Below are 25,296 nucleotides of genomic sequence, written 5' to 3' on the forward strand. Positions count from 1 at the left end.
GAGGATGCCTTCTTTCTTCGTCCTCCATTCTTTTCTTCGTCCTCCATTCTTTTCACCTATCTTAACTCCCCACTTTCAAACTAACACAGCATGTTTGCTTGTTTCATTATGACCCACAGCAAACTTGAAATCCCCAACACCTTGCTTTCCATGTTGCTTCATATTCCAATAGAAGCAGTGGAAGAATTACATGCACTCTGCCTGCAGCTGCTATTAATCTGTTAGGCTGAATATAAGGAGAGACCTCAATTTCCCAGATTTGAAACCTGGGTACCTTAGAAGAGATCTGATTGAACAGTTCAACCTAGTCTTGATAAAGACCCTTGCGAAAGAATTGAATAAAGAAAGCAAAGCCTTGTGGTTTCTTTATGCGGGGACGAATTTTCCAGGACTCATTGAAATAAAGATAATTGAGTGCATCCCCAAAAGTACCTAGTGTGGTCTTTTTTGCAAAGATTTTTTTAAGATGGTTTTCAAAACCTTCTTGTTACTTCATAAAGAACCAAATTAGTAGAGACACTTGTTCACACATACAAAATTAATTGGATGGAATGCATTGTGTCTCTAAAACATTAATCATAGCATTCACAGTTCTTTCCTTTCAATTTTATGATGACATGAGCAATAAGAACAGTGGAAATGATATGAAGACCATTACAAGATAAAATCTCTGGAGTCTCCGGCAGTAGCAAAAAGCTAGAGACCCCAAAGAACCCCCACAAAGTGACCTTTCTTATAATTAGTGCAATCAAAATATAGCACCTCTCTCCAAACTTAAAAATTTAAGTTTAATTTTTTTTTTTTTTTTAATGTGTATACATCTTTGGCGGTACCTACTAAATTTCGAACGGTAGTAAAACCGTTCCTCATTGCAGAATGGAATGTGCAGCGTTACCATCTCACGCTTGTACTCATTGAGATCCTGATCCTAATCATAGTTTCGATAGCATATTTCTTGCAGATCTTGTTAGCATTACATGTATAATTTGCGACAAAGCACGACAGACTAACATGATGTTATGATAGCCTGTTGCAACAAAAGCCTCAGGCTTCCTTGCACCATATAGCTGATAATGATAATATGTTGAGAAGTTTCCTCGTATCTGCAATACAAATACATGTATTGTTCAATCATACTATTCAACAAATGGCTACAATAAAATGTGTAATTAGGCTATTGGCCTAACCTCTTCCAAACATTGATTCAGTAGAGTAAGCAGTGGCCATGTACATTACATTTAAGGTACCATATGTTCAACGATTCCCTAGGCTGAAGCCTATCCATGGCTTGGGACATACTGTTTTCTTAATGTCTGAGCTGTAGAGTTCAAAAACAATTAGTTATAAAAATTTTAACATAAATGAACGAAACAAAATTTCGTTACTGCCACTTAGCCTTCTCTGAAGAGAAATGTGTTTTGAAAACTTTTTATTCCATTTTTTTTTAGTCAAAGACGTTTCCATCCCTTCCCCGAGGAGGCTGGCTTCTACTCTCTAGTAATAAGTTTTTCAGTCTTCTAAACACAGCACTTACAAAGTCATTAAAATACTTAAATAATCTTTTCTCTGTGAACAATACCCAGAGAGCATCTTTTAAGTACATGCCAGAAGACATCTCCAAGGTTAGTCTTAAATCGACATAATTTTCACATTCCAACATTCGACTCCAGGGGTTCACATCTGGTGAGTATGGACTTGGTACACCCAGGGTCCTGAGATCCCCCCCCCCCTCTCTCTCTCTCTCTCTCTCTCTCTCTCTCTCTCTCTCTCTCTCTGTCGGTAACTCAGAATTTTTTTTTTTTTTTTTTTGCCTTTTGCAACAAAAGCCTCAGGGTTCCTTGTACCATATGGCTGATAATGATATGTTGAGAAGTTTCCTCCTGTCCGCATTGACAAGTCCCTTGCTCTTTTAAACCTAGTTGGAACAATCTATATGCCAAGCCATGTCCTGTTATTAGGAATGTTGCATTTAAGCCGAACTGAAGCCAAGGCTTCTTTTTATTTACTCATCCAACTTGGTAGAAGAACAGATATGTCTGTCTTCCTTTATTAGAATTTTGCCATAAAGCCATCAGGTCTTGCAATGTTCATGCTCTCTCAGTTTTAAGATCTGATTGCACATAAGTTTTATTTTCATCTGGGCAAGATGACACTCCCAGAATAGTCTTTGTTATATTTTTCTTAGTATAATATAATAAAACACTCAGCAGTATAACATACTTAACAGGCAATTTCCCAGATATTATCTGTAGAAGAGACAGTTCTCCTCAGAACTGTCTCCTCTACATATAATATCTGGGAAATTGCCTGTTTCCCAGGGCATGCAGAACTGTCTCTGAGGAGACAGTTCTGCATGCCTTGGTCACACCCAATAAGGCAAATTGCTGTGCCTGTAAAGTATATTTTTGCATTACCATCTTACTTATTCTATGTACCCAAGCTCCTGAGGCATATGTCACGATAGGGACAAATAGACATTCATACAAAACGTTTATGGCCCAACCTTTTATACTCCAGTCAGACCTTATAACCCTCCAGAGCCTGGTGTACAATGTTCGAATCTTATTCTTAAGATATTTAGCATGTTCGGTAAAGAACAGCCTTTCTTCAACTTGTATTCCTAAATATTTTATGACTTTGACATACTGAACTCCCCCCCCCATTCAGCCTGACAGTCGGTGCTCTATTCATGCTTAACTTATCTTTCATTAGCATTTGCAGTCTTTTCTTGTGAAATCTACAACTTATTTATTCTTGACCATCTGTACAATTCTGTTAATACATTTTCAGCTCTGTTCTCTAATTGCGAATGAGAATACCCAGTAATTACAATTGCTAAATAATCGGCATAGGCAATATATCTTGTTCCTTCTACGTTCTTGTTTAAGAATTCATCTAAGAGAATTTTCCAGACAAAGGGACCTATCACCGAGCCTTGAGGACATCCACATAATACACTTCTTGTAATTTCAGTATATAGTGTCTTAACTACAATTCTTCGATCATTAAAATAGTCTCTAAACACTGAATATAAGGTACCAGAACATTCAGTTATTCTTATTCTTGGTATAATACTCTCTCACCAGAGTCGGTCGAAAGCACCCTTGAAATCAACATAGACTGCTAGTACATATCTCAAATCACTCTCCTATACAGTCCAGACTAATCATCTATATACTGCATCCTCAGCACTTAATCCTTTTTTAAAGCCGTGTTGGCTTTCTGTGGACAGATTTTTCATTATATTTAATCATCAATCGGCCCTCACACAGCCGTTCATAAACTTTTCCCAGAACCGAAAGGAGAGCAGTCGGTCAATGTGCATCAGTATCATTCATTAGTCTATCTGTTCCTTTTAATATAAGTTTCAATTGTGCTTCCTTCCAACTCCATGGGAAAATACCATCTTTTAAGCACTTATTATACATAATTAAATACAGCTCTGGAGTTAGTGAATATATCCTTTTCATAACAATTACTTCTATTTTATCCAGGCCTAGTATTACCTTCCTTTGCCTGGTCCATTGTCAAAGTTAACTCATCAAGAGTAAATTCTCTTTCTTGAATATCTGCTTTATATTCTAAATTCTTAGAAACAATTTGTCTCTGATGTCATGTCTCCATGTCCATTTTTTCCTATGGAAAGAGGCTGTCTAGAATCTTGTTCACAGAGTCAGCCCAAGTTAAGGTTTGCTCAATATCATCCCCTATAGTACTGGTTGTAACTTGCAGTTTTCTCTTATCAGTTATTATCTTAAAAATCGAATCCCATGAATCTCGGCATCCTTGCTCTTCACAAATTTTTTTAACTATTTATCTTAGCAGTGTTAACAACTTTTACATACTCTCTCTTCAACATACTTTATACCTTTCCGTATAATAATGTAATATATCTAAATTACCTAGACATCTATGGTTCTGACATTTCCTCCTCAATTTCATTGATTGCTTTCTTAATTGAGTCAAATGGTCAGATCACCAAAAAACAGGCTTATTTACAAATTTCCTTTTCCTCATGCTAATATTGCATGATTGATCCAAGATTCTTGTCAACTTATCAACGTGCTGAATAGGTGAGAGTTCTTGCCAGTCTATACTATTTATTAAGCTTAAATACATGTAAAAAGGATAGAATTGTCCTTATTATAGATAGAATTGTCCTTACTGTAAAAAGGATAGAATTGTGATCGCTATTCTTATGGGACTCTATTACCTTCCAGTCTTTAATTTTGTTTCTTATAGCATTTGTAATCATAGTAAAGTCTATATAGGATTGCCCATGGACAGTGGAATAAATAGGAGGATGTCCTTCCATGTTAACCACCTCCATGCCAGAGGCAGCAATAAATTCCTCCAGAACATGTCCTCTCTGATCAGAAAAACTATTGCCCCATAATTATGAAATGGAGTTCGAGTCTAAAGCCATGACCACCTCGCAGGAGCCAACATGCAATGTACCTTTTCTAGGTACCCCACATATGGTTCTATAGGTTCTGCATGCTGACAATATAGCATTATTCGGTCAACTCTTCCAAAGATCCCAATTATTTCGACAGGTTACATTATTGTCTGTCAAAAGCATGACTTTAGTCACAACCACATCTTTTGCTCTTACTATAATAGTGGTCTTAGGAGCATTACCTTCAGCAATAACCTTATAATTTTGTGGATAGCCTCTGATCTGAGCCTGGGAAACATATGGCTCCTGCAAGAGGGCTACAATGATATTCTCTTTCTCCATGAGGTAGTTAACTTCAAAGGCAACACTTTTAGTTCTCTGAGCATTTATCTGTAGAACCTTAAGTCCCTTAGCCATAACTTATTTTCTTTTCATAAAACTATAAAGCCTTTTTATACTCAGGACATCCCCTATCCACTGGCACATGAGTTGCCTCTATATTATTTCCTTTACAATTTCCACAAACTGGTTGTTTATTTCTTTCTGTACAATTCTTAAAAACATGCCCATTTTTCCCACAGCGTCCACACATCATCTCCTTTCTGCAGTATTTAGCTACATGTCCATACATCATACATTTATAACATTGTTTACTGTATATATTTCCTTATATCGCAGGACATCCAACCTATCAGCAAATGCTTCTTATTCATTATAATTTGCCACAATTTTGGACCCAGTTTTCAATTTGAGTATTTGCAGATTTATTTACAGTTAGAAACTCTAGGCCATTATTACAATCCTTCTCACTAATATTAAAGTCTTTAAAGTTATTTATCCAAATTTCCTTTGCCATCTCTCCTTTGAACATCCCTTTTTCTATGTTGAAAAGCACAATTCTTGTTATTATTATCGGTTTTGGAACAGAATACACAAGTCCTATTTCCTGTAGTTTTGAACACCCTTTTATTTTGGTGATATCGTCATCAGTCACTGTCTCGACAATGACTCCTCGGTCCCTTATTAGCTTTATATTCTTGACTTTTACTGTAGCCAACATTGGTCTTATCTCTTCGAGAATTTCAGTCATGACTTATATTTATCATTAGCTGCCTTAATGATCATCACTTTTGAAGGTTTTATTGTCCTTCACTACACTTTTCTTTACTGCAGACGAATAACTCTCTGGAACTACCTTCCACCCCTTCTTTTTGAGTCTATCCTTTAATAATATATTTTCTATAAAAATATCATGAGCCTTAGTCTCTAACTTATCCCACATGTCAAGTATTATAAGAATAATACTAAGAATAATAATATAGATGCAGTTGGTATTTTTCTGTAGGCATCCCACATATAAGATTTTAGCCTGTTCCAAATTTCTTTAACAAATTCGGATCCTTCATATTCAGGTTTACTATCAAGGCTGTCATCTTTTCTTTTCCTATTTCTTTCTTTCTGCTCACTTGTATCAGAATTTGTGTCCTTTGTTCCTTCTTTTTTACTTTTTCATTTTTATTTTTGGAACCTTTTTCTTGAGTCCCTTGACAGACTGAGGAGCGACAACAATCTCACTTTCACAGGTGTTCATGGTATAGTCCACCCCAAGAATACGTCTGTTTCTGTCAGTTCTTGAATTTCTTGGTTTATTTCTTCTCTCTCTCTCATCTGCTGTTTCTTCCATTAACAATTTCTCTGCTAAAAGATCTACTGGGTGTGTACATAAAACATTACATCATTCATACTAAATATTTCAGACTGAAGCATGACTCTAATGTCACTAACATTCATTTGGTAGAGTATGTAGCAGGCATGAGCTTAAAATGTCACATCGTTCATGATTTTGGTTCTAGCTTCTTCAAAATTTAGTAAGTGTCATCAAAGATGTTTACACATAAAACATCTTTTGTGCATATAAGGGTACACACGCTGTTTTTTTTTTTGTTGTTGTTGTTGGCTTCATATAAAATTACATCTTTAATATCAGACTTTCTAGCTTGTAACAAGGTCAGAATGTATGTATATAAATTCAAACTATTTTATTGAAGATTAATATATATATTTTATTTTATTGTCATTTTATTGATTCGGCAGGTCGACATTTTAGTTAATGATTGTCTCTGTCTGTTGCGGTAATTTCCATTGCATTCGAAATGCATTAATATTCACAGCTGTTATGTCCAGTGGCCCTCTGATGAGAATGGATATAATGGTTGTTATTTTTATTTGCTCCTTGTGGTTTGCCTTATGTCTATTTTCTTTAGTGATGTTTCATATTTTTTTGGCCTCAGTGTTGTCAAGTGGGCACCGGTCTAAATTTAGTATTCATTGGCATGTTAATTTGGCTTTATTTGCCCTATATCTAATATATCAAAATGTTTATATGTATTTTCCTACCACACATCTTCATTTTTCTCTTCTGTCCTTGTTATTTATCTGTTGCTTCACTCTTCTGCCCCCCCTTCTGTAATTTATATTTTTTTATAGTTTACATGTGTCGTTGGATATTGCTTTATGCAGCCACTTATGTTCGTGGTTATCTGTGCTTTTTATTTCTTTCTTACGCCCATTTTTATCATTATTAATTATTAATATATACAGTACATGTATATATATACAGCAGGCCCCCGTTATAACGCGGTTCGCTATACGCTGATTCACTATAACGCTGTTATTATATTATAACCCGTGTCTGACTATAACGCTGTCACAGATCACTATAACGCTCTTTTACAGATTACATTTTTGACATATTTAACGAAATCGTTTCATTTGATGGAGTCGATAGCTTGAAAATGAATAGCAAAACAGCATTAAAACGTTTCCCACGCCGACTTGAGAAATTTTCCCACGCTCAGTGAAATTTTCTCGCACGCTAATTTAATTTCAGTACAGTGGCTTGTTACGTAGTTCCTAGATCAACATTTTAAAAAATGACGAAGTATATTGCTTGTAATATTTGCGTTATATGCATTTATCCGAAGTCTAGTCATCACTCAGTACCGTATTAGACAACGTGCGAAACGGACAGTTTACTCGAACATTGTATCATAATTAATGCAACCAACGCAGTTACAGAATGAAAAAAGAATGAAAAATCAACAACGTCTGAGCACAGTACGAAGACTATAAATGTAAGAAAAAGACTGAATTTGAAAATTAGACGTTTTGAAGTGAATCGATTCCGGTCAACGACAAGCGGATGTGTGCCATAATTTAGGACTTCCAACTTTAACTGTAAGAACAATTATAAAAAAATAAAGAATTAATTTTTGCAGCGGGAAAGGTAGCTGTTCCACTGCAAGCAACTAGGACTAGGCCGGCTATTAGGATTGAAATGGAAAGACTTTAATTTTATTGAAGATAATGTCCAATGCAGAATTCAGTTAAGTTAAATATTGAGAGAGAGAGAGAGATCGAGATCGATCTGAAGAAAACTCGCCTAAAAAAAATGTGGAACCATTTAAAACTGGTAAGGGCTGGTAGAATAGATTTAGAATGCAGATCAAGGAGCCGAAACTTTCAAAAAAGAACTTGTTAAAATTATTGAAGAGGGGTATTATGTGTTATACTTCTCAACAAGTTTTTAACATAGATGAAGCAGGACTTTTGTGGAAACGAATGCCTAAAAGAAGTTTCATATTGAAAGAAGAAAAAACATGCCAAGTTTCAAAGCGGCGAAGGATCAGTTGACGTTATTGTTGGGTGGTAACGCTGCGGGCCATTTAAAATTAATACCCCTTTTAGTTTATTTGGAAGAGGGCCAAAGTTCAACTCAAAATCCACACATTTTTCATGATTAAATTCATCCATTAAATTAAATCAATTAAATTCATGATTTTAATTGGAATTTTAAGTTTACTTTTGATACGCAAGTAGTTACCACATATTATACGTATGTAATGCAGAATATTTTATATGTGCAAATATTTGAATATTAAATATTTTGACCGACATTTGTGCATCTTTTCATTACCGTTTATTATTGATTAGGAAATATCCTATGGCACCGACCGCAGCTCACAAATACATATGTTACCTTATGGGAAAGCGGCGCTCGCTTAGCGCGGATTCACTTAGCGCTCTGTTTTTCCGGAACGAATGATCAGCGTTAAGCGGGGGTCACCTGTATATATATTTCTTGGAAATCATATAACATTATAACTAGATGTCTTTCATTGACCCAGCTTGGTAAATTTTATATAAAGAGAGAGACAGTGTTATCTGGCATGATTTTAAAGTAGGATAATTGCTGTATTTGTAATCATATAAATTTCAAGTTGTTGAACTATAACAGAGAGGGAGTTTTCAGAACGAGAACAGGTAAAATGAAGAGTCACTGAAATGAGTACTTGTTAAGAGAATGTCTATTGTATGTGGTGTTATATAATAAATTTTTATGTGGTGTTACTAATTTTTTTTTTTTTATGAATAGGTAAGAGATATTCTAAAAGGAACTGTTAGCTTTACTCAAGAAGTAACTGATGATGAAGACTTCAACAGTCTCATTGCATCATGTGAATCAGCTAATGAAACTATAACTGTTGGAACTGCTGATTTGGATTGTGAATCTGCTCCCTTGGATAGTTACGTTGTAGTAAGGCAAGACATGTGCTGTGGGTCTGAAGTTGCATTAACTGATGAACCATGCAAAAATGGATTAACCAACCAAACATCCCACATACAAGAAGGAATGAATGCTTCAAACAGAAAGAGAGATGATGGTAATAATAACCTTGGTATTAGCTTAGTGGCTGCAAAGAGGGAATTAAGAAAATTTTTCCTAGGTTCTTTTCTTTCTTCTAATAATAATGCAGATACTTCTGGTAGTACAATATCTGGGTATAATGGTCAATAAAGTTAATGGGAATTTTATTCATTTGTATAATTGGTTTTAAATTGTGTGTATATATATATATATATATATATACACACACACACACACAATATATACACAGTAAGCGCCGGTTATAGTGATCACATTTGCAAATTAAATTTTGATTCTAATAAACGGCAATTCCAATAAGCGAAAATCAACAAATATTATCCAGAGGCTATAAAAATAAAGATATAAAGCGCAAATTTACACTTTATTACCAAAGAATTATTACCAGTTAAATGATACATAAAAATCCGAAGAATATTCCAATTTTTACATTCCGAACAAAATAAAAATAAATTATTCACAGGTTAGCAAAATAAAAATAAATTTATACTTACGTACATAGTAATTAAACATAACAATTTGTAATATGATTATAATTTAAAATAGTCACTTATTTTAGATTGCGTTAAATTATCAGTACAAAGTCTATTTATAGATTTTTCAATATTGTATAAAAGTCTATATTCATGATCACTTGCACCAGTTTCTTCCAACGCTCTCCTCAGGATGGCTAACTTCACGAGTTTACCACTTTGTAACTGGAATTCGTTCAGTTTTACCTTCATTTTCCTCCTCCTTGGCGAAATTATCAGTAACAGACTGGGCAATTTCTTCATCTGTTAAAGCTGTAGTAACTTGTAGATCACCATCTATGTCCACCCAATCATTAAACTCCTGTTCACCCATGTCACGTGGTCCTTTCAGCGTGATCAGTATCGTGACTTAGTTGCCCATCATGAATTAATCCACATTTTTTGAAACAGTTGCTAATGCAGATTTCGGAAACTTCAATCCAGCCACTCATTGTCATATGAAGTGCATCTAGAACAGTTATCTGCTTTGCGATATCGGATGATGTTCCCAAACCTTCATCTATAGACTGGATGGTTCTTTGCCTCATATCCGATCTATAAAAGGTCTTGAAGGTTTTTATTATTCCCTGGTTTAGAGGTTGAATCAGTGATGTGAACGGTAGAAAAACTAATTCAATGTTTTTGAAAGTCAACTTTGGATGAGCTGGGCAGTTGTCCAAAACCAATGCAATTTTTTGTTTTTCTTATCTAATTTCAAATCCCATTTACGAAGATAATCTTCAAATAAAGAAGCTGTCATCCACGTATTGGTATTATTGGCAATATTCAACAGGCAGCTGTTTTACTCCTTTAAAACATCTAGGCAATATACTCTTGCCGATAACTAACAGCTTCATCTTGATTGTTCCCATCATGTTGCTTGTTAAAAGAACTGTAATCCTGTCCTTGATCTTCTTTCCTGCAGATACAGAGGAGTTTTTAAAAATCAGGCAGTGGTCTGTGGTAGCACTGTAGTACAACCCTGTTTCATCTGTATTAAAAATGTCTTCAGGATTATAAGTACTTAATACAGTTTGCCGAGAGGTTTTCAACCAAGTGTCAGCTACAGAACCATCGGAATCCTGTTTTTCTCCGTGAAGTTTTTTGTAAACAATATCATGCCTCTCCTTCCATCTTGGCATCCATCCATCTGTCGCCTTAAACTCTTTGTGTAGTTTTTCAGCAAAATCATTAGCTTTTTGAAGAAGAATGCTACAGTTGATTGGCACATTAAATGAGCTGGCCTGTTTGAACCAAACGAACAGCGCTTCATCGACCGTTTGGCACCCTTCACACTTCCTTTTTCTGGTTTCACTAATCACATTTGTGTTTAATGTGTGACGTGATTTTAACAATTTTGATAAAGATGACTGAGGCACTCCTAATTTTACTGCCGTTTCCCTTTGAGACATATTGCCTAAGTTTAATTTATCGTACATTTCTATAATTCGTAACTTATCTTTTACACTCAAATTCACTCTTTCTGTTCACTGACATTTTTTTTTTTTTTGGTAGTAAAATTTAAAACAGTAAAAAAGATAAGCTTCAATCAATAACAAAGCGCACGGCACACACAAATTGGAACTAACACGACACATGCAAGTGAGACGAAGTTTAGATATAGAAATGAAGAGCAGATTTCAGCGAAGGGGAAACACATTTCACCACAATAACGTGAAAGCACAGAATTCCAGCTATCAGTATTATCGCAAATGAATAAGATCGAGTTTACTACCCGTTTATTGTACTAACAGGAAGCCCGATAAACTGGAAACTGCAAATTGTTTTTATTGTTTTATGGTTGTGACTTCCAGAAATGTGCTTTAAAAAAATATCACAGAGGCATTCAAAATCGATTCTTATAACCGAAAATGTGATTCTAGTAAACGATGAAAGTGTAGTGCATTTTATTGATTTAGATTGATTCTTTGAAATTTAACCAGTGATCACTATATCCGACGCGTACTGTATATATATATATATTAAATTTTCATCAATAAAAGTATAGAAAAACTGTTGTTGATGAAAGAAAAAAAATTGTGTTGGTTAATATACAGAACCTTATAGAATACAGTGATATCTCTCTACTCAAATTTACGTTGTGTATCATATTCCACCTATGACCTCCTGCTTAAAGCATTACAGCATAGTTTACCAGAATTTATTAATTCACAAATCCAAGTGATAGTTGCAGGTTGTTTGGGTTGTTTGCCTAAAAGCTAGTGAAAGTAAATGCTTTACATAAAACCATTAACAGTATACCAAAACAGATAGAACAGCAGTCCGAGAGTCACTTGAAAATTTGTCCATAGCATTAGCATAAACTACTTTATCACCGTTATATACTGATCAACATGTGTGTGAGCTTTCTGCTGAACCTCACCGATTATGGTCAGCATATGGTAATCTTGAAACTGTTTTGTTTTTTTTGTTTTTTTTTTCTCTCCATTCAGATGGATCTTTCTGTTAGTTCAAGTAATAAAAATCCTTTATTTTTTATCAACAATTTAAATTCTGCATGCCAAAAAAATACTAAAGAATGAGGTAATCCTGTGCTTTTCACTATCCAACTAGTTCCAAATAACTTGAGCTATTTTATAAATATTGAAATTTCCACTGAGTACTGTGAGTATCCTTGCCCAAGTCAGGAAAAGACACTGCGATTTCACAATATCCACCTGCATTAGTCCTCTGACAGTATAGTAAGTTCACCACTTGCTTATTTTGAGAGGGCCAGTTTTCAATCCTGTTGGAGGCTGGAAGAATCCTTAAAAGCATCTTTAGTTAAGGGTATATTTAACTGATCTTAGGCAGAAGGAGATGAATTTTTTTGCTTGAGCGATAGCAGATAATTGCATGTTATGTGGGCTGGTTGTTTCAGCCCACATAACATGCAAATTGACCCTTCACACACGCACGCACACACACACACACACACCCACCCCTATACTGACATTATTATTATTATTAGCCGTATGGTGCAAGGAAGCCTGAGGCTTATGCTGCATCATAATAAATACACAAATAGAATTCATATCTAGTACCATTTAAACTGGTACACTGTGATCAAATTAGTTGATGTGAGAAAGAACCCCCAAAATAAACAACTACCCAAGTATTTGCACTAAACTATTCAGTGGAATATTTTACAAGACTGACCAGAAACTTGGCTGGATTTTGATCCCCGAGAACTTTCTTGTACTCTATGAGGGGATGATCAAGTTGCTCTACCTGTTAAGTGGAAATAATAGGATGACAACAGTGAAAGTATTTTTATTTTTCAGCAAAGTTTCCAGAAGATAACATAAAATTAGATACATTATATCTAATTTTAGGTTATTTGCAATGTGAAGTACATTGGAAGAGAAATCTGAGATGGGAAGTGTCACCAAAGCATGTTGCTGAGATAACTAAAGTTGAGAATAGATTATTTGTTTTTATGAAGTGATTTTATATCATTTGGATCGAATTGAAATTCTCAAGGATACTCAGCATGGTTTTGTAAAGGGAAAATCATGTTTAACAAATCTGGTTCGCTATTTCGAAAGGGTCACTCACGAGCTGGATTTAGGGAATAATTTCGAAATTGTTTATTTAGATTTCAGCAAAGCTTTTGACTCAGTCCCACATGAGCCATGGAACAGGTTGGAATCACTGGGAAAATCCTTAGATGGATAGAAGGATGGCTTCAGGGCAGGAGGCAGAGGTTTGTGATAAATGGCTATTCCTCAGATTGGGTTGATGTAAGAAGTGGGGTTCCCCAAGGATCAGTATTAGGACCACTGTTGTTTTTAATTTTCATAAACGACATTGATGAAGGGATAGAGGGCGTGATGTCTAAATTTGCAGATGATGTTAAAATTGGTAGAGTAGTTAATGATCACTGTCAAGCTCAGCTTCTTCAGAGAGACCTAGATAGACTTCAGGAATGGTCAGAAAAATGGCAGCTATGCTTTAATCCAACAAAGTGTAAGGTATTACACCTGGGAAATAGTAATCCCAAAATAACTTATTCACTTGGTGGAGTTCAACTAAACCCAGTACTGGAGGAAAGGGACTTGGGTGTTACGATACGGTCAGACATGAAATTCTCTGAGCATTGTAAACAGGTTGCAAGGAAGGCCCATGGTGCCCTATCGGTGATCTATCGAACTTTTGCAAGTAGAGATAAGGATGTGATAATCCCATTATATAAGGCTTATGTTAGACCACACTTGGAATACTGTGTTCAAGTATGGAGACCGCACCTAAAGAAAGACATCGAGCTTCTTGAAAGGGTGCAAAGACGGGTAACTCGCCTGGTGAGATCGGCAAAAGGGCGTCCTTATGAAGAAAGACTTCGAATATGTGGGTTGAGAGTTTGGAAACTAGACACCTTAGAGGAGATTTGATTGAGTTGTTTAAGGCTCTGAGAGGCATCAGTAAAATGAATGAGGACAAAATTTTCAAGATTATAAATGATGCTAGAACTAGGGGACATAAATTCAAGTTACGGGGGGAAATGTTTAGATTGGACTGCAGGAAGTTTTATTTTAGCCAGCGAGTTATAAATTACTGGAATAAGTTGCCTTCATGGGTGGTAGAGGCCGACAGTTTGGGGAAATTCAAAGGTCATCTGGATAGTACTTTCGGGTAAGGGAAGCGCATAGGATGATAGGTTTAATTTCCTTTTTTTTTTATTAATTATTATTATTTATTTAATTTTTTTTTTGTTTTTATCATTGTTTTGTTCGGATTTTTTTTTGGCTGGTGCAGCATAAGCCATAGGCTTTCCTGCACCATGCGGCCATTACTAATACTATACTAATATTAGGATGTTTATATACTTTTCCGAACGATGTGCCAAGGGTTTAATTCCTGACAAAAAAACACTCTTGTGGTTGGCTATCCAACCAAGCATCCATAGCATTCACCACAGCAAAATCACAAATCTACAAATTTCTTGTCTTAACGATATTTCTCTAGATGTGGGAAGAGATGAGCCACTGAGGGCCAGATCTGTAAATATGGTGGGAATCTTTGTGAATATCAGTCAGAATCCAGTTCTTTTTCACGAAATATTTGATAACATGTCTAATCTCAGTTTTCTCCATTTCTTACAGAGGTAGTATTCTTTCAGTTAGTTGTTCACCTACAAGGAAAAAAAGTATTATTATGAGTGACCTCTAATTTCATGTGTGTGCATCAGAAACATGCAGATACATAATACACATTTCAAAAGAACTTTGAACTAATTATTTCAATATTAGGTGTAGAGCCACTTGATCACTCGTTCTATATTAGTCAAGTATCATTAAGTGATCCCAACAACAAAAAAATAGTGCTCAGATAATGTGTACTTGATTTTTAAAAATAAAACTAGGTGTCATTATATTCTTGATAAGGTTCTTTATATTTTAATACATTATGTCTAATTTTAGGTTATCTGCAATGGGAAGTACGACCAAAGCATATTGCTGAGATAACTAAAGTTGAGAATAGATTATTTGTTTTTATGAAATGATTTTATACTAATATTAGGATGTTTATATCTTCTGTTACATATGGAAATTGATAACTGTGATGAGCTAATCCACACTATAATGTCTTTTCTGTAAGTGAATCATGTCAAACATCATGAGAATGAACTTTAAGTTATTATTACCACACTGAACTTCTGGTGGTAGGTTAAATTTCAAGCATATGATGCTAAAAAGTGCAGATATGTACATATGTAAATTAAAACTAAACTAAATACTCTTCTGATAATGTTTATTATTTTCAGTTTTTCACTCTTTCCTAATATGAAAACTAGATTCTGGGATAAAATTATGCTGCAGTTAAAAGTGGAGTTACTGATACTTTTCTAAAAAATATAATCTCTTTAATAGACTAAAATCATGTATAAATTTTACAGGACTTGCTATATAGCTGTCATTAGTTACCACACAAAAAGAAGCCATTATCCTCTGGATGAAACTAATTTGGCTCCCTTCCATGATTCATACTGCTCAAAATGTGAAACTGTATGATATGGCATATACTCAATAGAGTATACATGGTTATGTTATACTGCAAATTACTGCTTACTGTGCATGCTACTCTTCATTTTTTTAAAATAAACTACCCTCAGGAACTTACCATAAAATTAAGGTATATATATATATATATAGAAAGTGTATAACAGAAGAGGTATAACAGATATATATTTATTTATAAATAAAAATATTTCTTTTAGCTCCTAAATTTCCTTTAATATAATGAACAGATTTTATCATAAGATTATTTTAATTTGCATATATTTAATCCATCGGTGTAAAACCGATGGATTAAATGAGGTAGTTGAGGTAGTAAGAGTCTTCAAAACATCCTCCAAGACAATAAAACAATTTTACCACTTTTCACTTGTTTGAAGAGGTCTAGGTTTGATTCTCATTGTCAACTGGAAAAATCATAAGATTATTTTAATTTGCATATATCTAATCCATCGGTGTAAAACTAATTGCATTCAAAGAGCTGCAGTTGAGGTAGCCTTAGTAAGAGTCTTCAAAACATCCTCCGGGACAATAAAACAATTTTACCACTTTTCACTTGTTTGAAGAGGTCTAGGCTTGATTCTCATTGTCAACTGGCAAAATTTCTGAAGTCCTCTTCAGTTGGACTGTAGTTGGCCAATCTTAGGAGGGCGTAATGACTCCTCCATCAGCTATTCCAGTTTTTTTTTAGCATGCACAAGATGCAGATCAGCCCACAAACATACACACACACTTGTACAGGCTAATAAACAATTCTTCAATATGGTCTAAGTCAATATTAGATGATGCATAATCATCAGGTGGTATATCAGTATGAATACCAATATGATGCATTCAAAACCAAACAATAACAACTGCCTACAAAATAGTTGTAGTTTACACATATGATAAACTTCTGGCACTCCCCTCATTGAATGACTTTTCATGTGTGAATGTAGATGCAAAGTACTCATTCAGTTTATCAGCTACCTGAGCATGATCATCAATAGTCAACCCATCTATGTTAAGTGGTCCAATCTGATTCATCCCTTTTCTTCTAGAGTTTACATAAGTAAAGAACTCTCTGCTGTTTTTCTTTTTTTCTTTGCATCCTTGCCAAAGATTTGCCTTCACCTGCCTAACCACCTTTGTGACTGGATTACAGACTAGTTTATACCTGCCATAGGCTTCTATGTCACCTGATTTTATATGCATCCCATACATTCTTCTTCTTCTCTGCTGCGAGCCTCATTAATTCATCTGACATCCATTTAGGCCTAAACCTTGAACCGTATTTCTTAGTTGGAATGAAAAGCCTAGTAGCTTCCAAAATTAAGTCCCTGAAGGCTTTCCATTTAGAATTCAACATTGGTAATATCATCAGTTGATCCCACTGTACAGAATTTAAAAACTGTCTGAGACCTCTGTAGTCACCTTTACAAAAGCAAAAGCCTTTCCCTTTAGCCTTGATGGTAGTTACATCTTTAAGTAATTCCCACATCAGTACGTTGTGATCACTGTCACCCAGTGGTAACTTTATCTGCAAATTCTTAAAGCATGAATAATCACTGCTGATAATCAGATCAAGAATATTACGCCCTCTGGTTGCCTCTCGAACATGTTGCTGTAGAAAACAGTCATCCAATAAATCTACAAAAGTCTTGCTAGTGTGCGAGTGACCAATCCACAAGTTCCAGTCAATATCTGGAAAGTTAAAATTCCCCATTATAAGACATTCTGATTTACTAGCCCACTCTATTTCTCTGTACAATTGTTCATTGTATTCATTTGAGTCATTAGGCCTATAACACACACCTACTCCCCAAATATAACATGTAAATTGGCATATCTGCATATTCACTGCCATTTCATATACATTTTTTCCACTACTCAACTGGAGCATGCTTGCAGCAACCAAACCACAATTCATAAAAGTTGTGGTTTCGTTGCCTCCAAGAACCTATTTGATGGCCAGAAGGACATCATTATCATCAACACAGTATTTCCCCCTTAAAGCCAGGCTTCATAAAGTCAAACAAGGTGAAAATGATGGTGCAAAGTTGGGACTGTATGAGGAGTGTGACAGAATAGTCTGCCTAAATTCCACAAGGGGTCTGTCTCCCTTGTCAAGATGCTGGTATAGGATCTAATATTATCATGCTGAAGGAGAAATTTTCCTTTCTGCCCTGCCTCGCTCTTGCAATTCATATCTTCACTGTTGATGTGTATCCCCATTCCAAGAAATTAACAAAATGTAACATGATTTTTCCAGCAGATGGTTAAGCCTCGAATTTCTTCTTTGTTGGCAAATTCTTATGTCACCGTTCTGTTTACTGCCACTTTGACTCCAGTTCACAGTATTATATCCATGTCTCATCTTTGTAATGATGCTCCCAAGAAAACCATCACCTAATCTCATATTTCTCTAGAAGATCAGCACAAACCAGCACTCTGCAACTTGTGATAGGTTATTAAAGCTTATTCCCACTCTTACACACAAGTCTTAATGTGTCAGTCTTTATGAATCATTTTATTCACTGTGTCTCTCTTCACGGACACCTTGAGTACTGCGTACAGATCTGAAAGCCTCATTTTAGGAAGGATGTATAGTTGCTAGAACAAGTACAGAGAAGGGCAACAGGACTGGTAAAGGGAACAAAGGAGTGCTCTTATGAAGAAAGGCTTAAGTTCTGCAAATTGCAGCTTCTGGAGACTAGGCACCTGCAAGGCAATCTGATTGAGGTGTATAAGGCCTTGAATGGATTGAGCAGGCTTAATGCTGATGGGATTCTTCCTCTTGCTCAGATTACGAACCTGATGGGGCATAAACTGAAATAGGGGAAAGACAGTTGTTTTTCCTTTAGCCAGCAGGTAGTTGATTGCTGGAACAAACTTCCATCTGTTGTTTTGGAAGTTGATAGTTTAAATAAATTCAAGGCAGAACTAGACAAACATTTGGAATGAATGGTCAGTGAAATGGGAAGGGTGGTTTTTTTTTTTTTTTTTTGGCTAATGCTTGCTTTCTGTGCCTCTACTAATGCTAATACTAATTTCTCACAGTTGCTAGTGTGAGGATGCCTGATCTCGACATACTCTTCAAACTGCTACCACCAATGGCATGCCTAATGTCCATGTAACTATGCTCACATGAACTGTCATGTCCCCATAAACAATCTTCAAAGATTGGTGAATCTCAATGTCTGTGGTGTTCTCTGCATTTAGAAACTCAATAACACATCGCTGCTTCATAGTGAAATTGATATCACATACTATTACAGGCCTGACACCTGGTTTGCAGTGTTGAAATATGCAGGGTACAGGCAGTAACATTTAAATTTTCATTACATTTTGTATGCAACATCAGACAAGCAATAAAAAAAATGGAAGAATTAGTTTTGGTGTGTATGTGTGTCATTTAAAATGGCATGTGCAGGCGTGCCATTTTAATTGAGGCTACAGAATATAGAGATGTTATCTATAATCCATCTGCCATGCAGCTATTGAATATGGACCTGTGGTGGAATTCCAGGGCTGGTCTTCGTTTATGATGGATTATATAACTTCATGGCATTCTGATTGCAACAATCAGGAACAGTGTGTGTGTGTGTGTGTGTGTGTGTGGGGATGGCATTTAGTTATTAGAAGAGCATTTGCACTCAATTTCAATCATGGAGAGACTCGTTTAAGGTCAAGTTACCAGAATAAGTGATTCCACTATATATTTAAAAATCTGAGATACCACCTGATGAGCTGTTTTGAAGCTTACTGGCTTCTCATGAGATGGATGGGTGGGTGGTCTTTATTACAAACTTAGCCAAACTGCTAATAATCTATATTGTTTAAGTGAACAGCCAAGCAGCATATGGAAGTAAAACTTTCATTTATAAACATAAGTATTTTATTTACCTTTAATGTAATCTAATCACTGAAATCAAATGCTGCATAAAGTATACTAAAATCTGTATCCTTCTGGTTTCAAACAGGGCATGCATGATTTGATCAAAAAATTGATTTTATTCAATGATAAATTTGAACTCTTCTTCTGCGAATGCTTTTAGACAGTCTATTATGTTTGATTTGATTTCTTGAATCAACTAAAGTCATTTTTTTTTTTCATGCCCTGATTTAATTTTGGGAATTGCCAAAAGTCACATGCTTCCAAACCATGTATTTAAGGGTACAGCACAACATGTTTCCTTGTCGTGGCAAAGAAGCCAACTATTTTTTTAAATTTATTTTTTATTATTTTTTTATTTTTTGGGTCATTTACAGTGAGCTGCATTAACAGTGACACCTTGTGGAATGAATTCTGATAACTATCTCCTCATCAAAAAATGTAGTCAGCATGGCTTTTACGTGTGATTTTGACTGCCTTGTCTTTTTTGGCATTAGTAACAACATTGTTTTCCATTGGGAGCTTTGAACCTTAGTATCTGAGCTACACCCAAGGCTCATAACCTGTTATAATATTTATTAAACATGCAGGCTCCACTACAGCTTTTTTGAACAACTAAATTGAAATGAGGACTCAATGCCGTCTCTGATATCAAGTGAGAATGTGTGAAACAGACTTGGTGCTCACTCACCTCATGCCCAGATCCTTGGCATGAGGCTCATTCATGATAGCCTGAACTGAACCAGATGAGATATCTCCTCTAAATTTCTTGATTGATCAGTCATCAATCCAGTTGACTAATGGTGCAAACTTCATTGATATTTTGATTGTTTTGAGAGGTTGACAAGCAACTGCTTCCTCATCTTCAAATTTTCCTTACAAAACCTTTGAGCATTTCATGTGTTTCCATGGCTGGCTTTCCAAATTTACAATAAAATATGATCAAAACTAAAATTACTGTAGCACAGAGCGAAAACGGATACAAAAATAGATTGTGAAAAATTTAATAATAGGAAATATGTATATATTAGATTAGATACATACAAACAAAAAGCTTTTGGTTGTTTTTGTCAACCTTCCTCAGTTAAACTGACAGTTAAGAATGGAGCATGAGGGCGTGTACTGCCAGTCTTGTATGTGAAGTGCGTGATTAATTGTTGGATGTTGAAGCCTGTGGCTGTGATGCATGCAGACGTTGCCAAAATTTGTCAATAGTCAGGATTGCTGTTGGTGGACTTGACATCCACTGTTCCTGTTGAATGAGGTATTGGAGCATTTGATGTTCAACGACTCCAACCAGGTGCGTCATTGATAGTGGCGGGACTTATCCACAATCATGACTTCGCGGTGTGGATCAATGTCATGGTGGGTTGCCCAAACGTGTTCGGCAATAGCTGAGTGCTCTACATCCGCTAAGCGGATTGCTCTTTTGTGTTCGGAAAGGCGTTTTTCGAGTCGTCTTCCAGTTTCCCCAATGTAGCAGCTAGTGCAGTCACGGCAAGAGATGCAGTAGACCAATCCGCTTTGTAGTAAGGTGGGGACCGGTGTTTTTACCTTAGAGATGAGGGATCGTAATTTTCTGCCTGGGAGTTGTACACATTTTATCCCATGTGATTTTAAGACTCTACAAACCTGTTGTGATAGGTTTGGGTAGTATGGGATAAAGGTGCTCGCGGCTGAGTCATTACCTTGGATGTTTCTGTTGGTTGCTAATAGCCATGTGTCTGTAGGTCACACCTGTCAGGGGTATTGATGGGATAGCCACACCTCGTAAGATCCGCTTTGACTTTAGCAATTTCGGTGTGCCTCCCATTTACAGAGCTAGAGTGTGTCCAGGCATGAGTTAGCAAGGTTCATGCAGTGGCAAGAAGATGGCTATGCACATGTGCTGACCGGAAGTTGGTAAATTGGTCAGTACACATTGGTTTATGATGGACAGTTGTCTTCAAGCAAGTGCCCTCGTGCCGGACAAGGGTGTCTAATAATGGTATGGTATTGTCTGACTCTAGCTCGATGGTGAATTTTATGAAAGGCAACAGAGAATTGAGGTGGTCTAAGATTCGGTCACCTGAATTTCTGGGGATAACCACGAACACATCGTCCATGTAGCGACACCAAAAGGTAATGGGATCTGGTACATTTGTAAATGCACGACCCTCTAATACCTCAGTCAACAGGAACAGTGGATGTCAAGTCCACTCTATCATCAAAACAGCAATCCTGACTATTGACAAATGCTGGCTGTGATGCATGCGGACGTTGCCAGCGTTTGTCAATCCTGACTATTGACAAACGCTGGCAACATCCGCATGCATCACAGCCACAGGCTTCAACATCCAACAATTAATCATGCACTTCACGTACAAGATTGGCAGTACACGCCCACATGCTCCATTCTTAACTGTCAGTTTAACTGAGGAAGGTTGACAAAACAACTGAAAGCTTTTGGTTTGTATGTATCTAATCTAATATATGTATATTTCCTATTATTAAACTTGTCACAATCTATTTTTGTATCCATTTTCGCTCTGTGCTACAGTAATTTTAGTTTTGATAATGAATCCAGAGCGCACAGGCCTCTTTAATCATATAAAATATGATGTTTACAAATAAGAAAAACAAGTGTTTACTCTAAGCTACTTTCTGCTAAATTGGCATGTAACAACAAGTTAAAACCTGGTGTGTGTGCATGCTCAAAAGAGGTCATTGTAAACAATGCTCACAATCTTTTGGCTACTAGTAGATGTTCAAGAATTATAAGATCATTCATCAAACGTTATGATCAAATCTTGTATATAATTTAGTTAGCTAGTGGACATGTAAATAGTTGCTTATAGTAGCAATAAGTAAATAGAGAGGTAACAATAAATTTATTGTTACCTCTCTATTCTTAACCCTCAACAATAGTTGGAACCAGTTGCTGGGTTCCAAGATGTTCCTTATTTTTCTTGCTGTTTTATTTATGTTTCTTCATTTTTTTGTCCTTATTTTAAAATAAAGTTCTTATAAGCCCCACTCCTTTTTTTTTTTTTCAAGCTAAGGCTAAATTTATTTCTCACAAGAAATAAATTTTAAACTTCTGCTATTATGTTTTACTAATTGTTGTTTACTAATTACTATTAGAAATAATATATTTTTATTATTTTTAAAACAAAAGTTATCAGATATAATAACTCTCATCATATTCTTAATTAATGGAATAAGTTCTCGTAGCTGAGATTACATGGCAGAGAGAGACACTCAGAAAAACTGTTAACAATATTGACATTCAGTGGAATTCTCACAATGGTTCTCCAACAGTGGGATCTTCTTAATGTTTCCAAGAATGAAATTGTTCAAGAAACAAATCAAAATGTAATATATACTAAAAGAATAGTTATCAAGAAAGATGGAATAATTCATCCTACTGGTGTAATTCTCATATTTAAGACAACACTGAACTGCCATCAACTGTGAAAGCTGGATATTAAATGCTAAATTTGACCTTACTTCCCAATTCAATCTAATCCTTCAAGTGTCAAAAATATAGTTACCCACAAGCATTCTGCAAAGGTTAATCACCTGTGCTTTTTTTTGGTTTGAAAGAACATGTTCATACAGACTTCACTACTGAAATAGAAGAATTTATCAGGTACTAGATCTCACTACGTATTGCATATTATACGTGTGTAGATATTATAATAACTAAATAAATTATATATATTTATTTAATAGTGAAATGAAAGCTGCTACATAATTTTCTTTTAAGGTAATTTATGTAATTACCTGAAAAAGAAAATATTCTATTCCTGTTTGATACCCAAAGGTCACATTGAAACAAGGAGTGATATTATGAGAAAGGAAATAACAGGATGGATCACTCACTGGAATATTTTTATTATTTGCAACTCACCAACAGGTAAAACTATAATATATGTAGAAGTTTAAGAGATTTCTCAAAATTAGCTGTTTTTATCAGAAAATATTGAAGTCAATCCACTGATGAATAGGGCGAGGCTTTACTAATTAGAGAGTGAAAGCAAAGTGGAACATAAAAGAATTAATCAGCATCAGGTTTTAGGATTGTGAATTGCACTTTCTCTCTCTCCTAGTATTGCAGTCAGAACAGAGTTTTTCATATTCTAGCAAAGTTATGATTGATGATAAAGCTACAGGTAACCCTCGTATAGGGCGTCTCCGTAGCCAGGTTGTTGTTGTTATTTGGTTTTTAGGAGCATTAGCAACTAAGGCCATATTGCTCCGGGAATATGCGGTGGTCATTCCCTTGACCTTTCCGCATCCTCCGTATTTGGTGGTGACGGGCTCGAACCCCGGTCTAATCAAGAAGCGTGTGCTACGCACTGCTGCTCCTTCCCACCTGGCTACGGAGACGCCCGTAGCCAGGTGGGAAGGAGCAGCAGTGCGTAGCACACGCTTCTTGATTAAACCGGGGTTCGAGCCCGTCACCACCAAATGCGGAGGATGCGGAAAGGTCAGGGAATGACCACCGCATATTCCCGGAGCAATATGGCCTTAGTTGCTAATGCTCCTTAAAAAACCAAACAAACCCTCGTATAACATGGTAGTTACGTTCCTATAAAATCTTGTGTAGTGCGAAACTGTGACTAAAAACTAGTACTAAAAGGGGTTACATTCCAAGAGCAGACAAAAATACACCATTTCATAAACAAAATGTTAACAAAAATACACCATTCTAGATTTTGTGTATCTTCTGCTTGAGACTATGAACCAGTACAAAAAAGGGGTTACATTCCAGAGCTAACAAAAGTACACCATTTCATAAACAAAATGCTAACAAAAGTACACCATTCTTGATTTCATGTATCTTCTGCTATCTTTAAAAAATCATTAATCTGGGTTTGTTTGCTTTTGCTTGAGAGATCTTTGTAAATATTATGGTACTGAACTAAGCATTTTTGAAGCTCCCTTTTGGACTTTGGGCTCCTTTGCTCTGTGTATATTGTCTATAAATTGTGTGTTCTGAGGTTGATTTTCTATTTTGCTGGACGAACAACCAGAGTTTTCGGGAGAAAAAACCATGTTACCCTCCCCTGAGACCAACTAACTCAGCCACGTTGTGAAAAAGACCCATAAAAATTCCTCCCATCATCGACAGGATTCAAACTTAGGTCTTTTCTATCCGGTATAGGGAAGGTGGGGATTCTACCAACTGTGCTACCCCTGAGGGCTTCAGTAGTCATATCATCAAAACCTTCCCCTCCTACTGACTTAGCAAGTTCTACTCTTGCACCGATTCCGTTTTCTGCCGGTTCAACCATATTTTCTGAATGAACTGACTCTGGCCATACATTTTTCCAACAAACATTTAACATTGACCATTTTAGTTATTTGAGCGATAAAGATATGATTCCGATACAGTCTACAAATGAAAAATGTTTTCACGCCTCGACAAATGCAAAGTACTTCATATTGGTAGCAGTAAACCAAGAGAAATGTACCAACTGTGTGGTACTACACTCAGTCAGAATGAAAAAGAATGAAAAAGACCTGGGGGTAATTGTGCAGTCAGGTATGAAGTTCTCTGAGCAGTGCAGACGAACTGCCAGAGCAGGTCATGGAATTTTGTCAATGATATATAGGAACTTTGCTAGCAGAAACAAGGAGGTGATTATCCTCTTGTATAAGGCAAGGTTAGACCACATCTTGAGTAGTGCATATAGGTCTGGAGGCCTCATTTTAGGAAGGATGTAGAGTTGCTAGAACAAGTACAGAGAACGGCAACAAGATTGGTGAGAGGAACAAAGGGGGTG

The 25,296-nt window shown here is 35.9% G+C and overlaps 1 protein-coding gene across 2 annotated transcripts in view; it reads left to right on the forward strand.

Moving 5' to 3' along the window:
* Nucleotides 1–25,296, forward strand: part of TBC1D5 (TBC1 domain family member 5) — a 416,292-nt gene that overhangs the window by 383,241 nt on the left and 7,755 nt on the right. For both annotated transcript variants that reach the window (XM_090379490.1, XM_090379491.1), the window contains exon 20: nucleotides 8,835–9,123. In XM_090379490.1, the coding sequence (XP_090235616.1) occupies nucleotides 8,835–9,123 (289 nt within the window). The remainder of the gene's footprint in view (nucleotides 1–8,834; nucleotides 9,124–25,296) is intronic.

The sequence above is a fragment of the Mastigoproctus giganteus genome, chromosome 8, assembly GCF_048544385.1.
Source record: "Mastigoproctus giganteus isolate SK-2022 chromosome 8, ASM4854438v1, whole genome shotgun sequence".
Lineage (NCBI taxonomy): Eukaryota > Metazoa > Arthropoda > Arachnida > Uropygi > Thelyphonidae > Mastigoproctus > Mastigoproctus giganteus.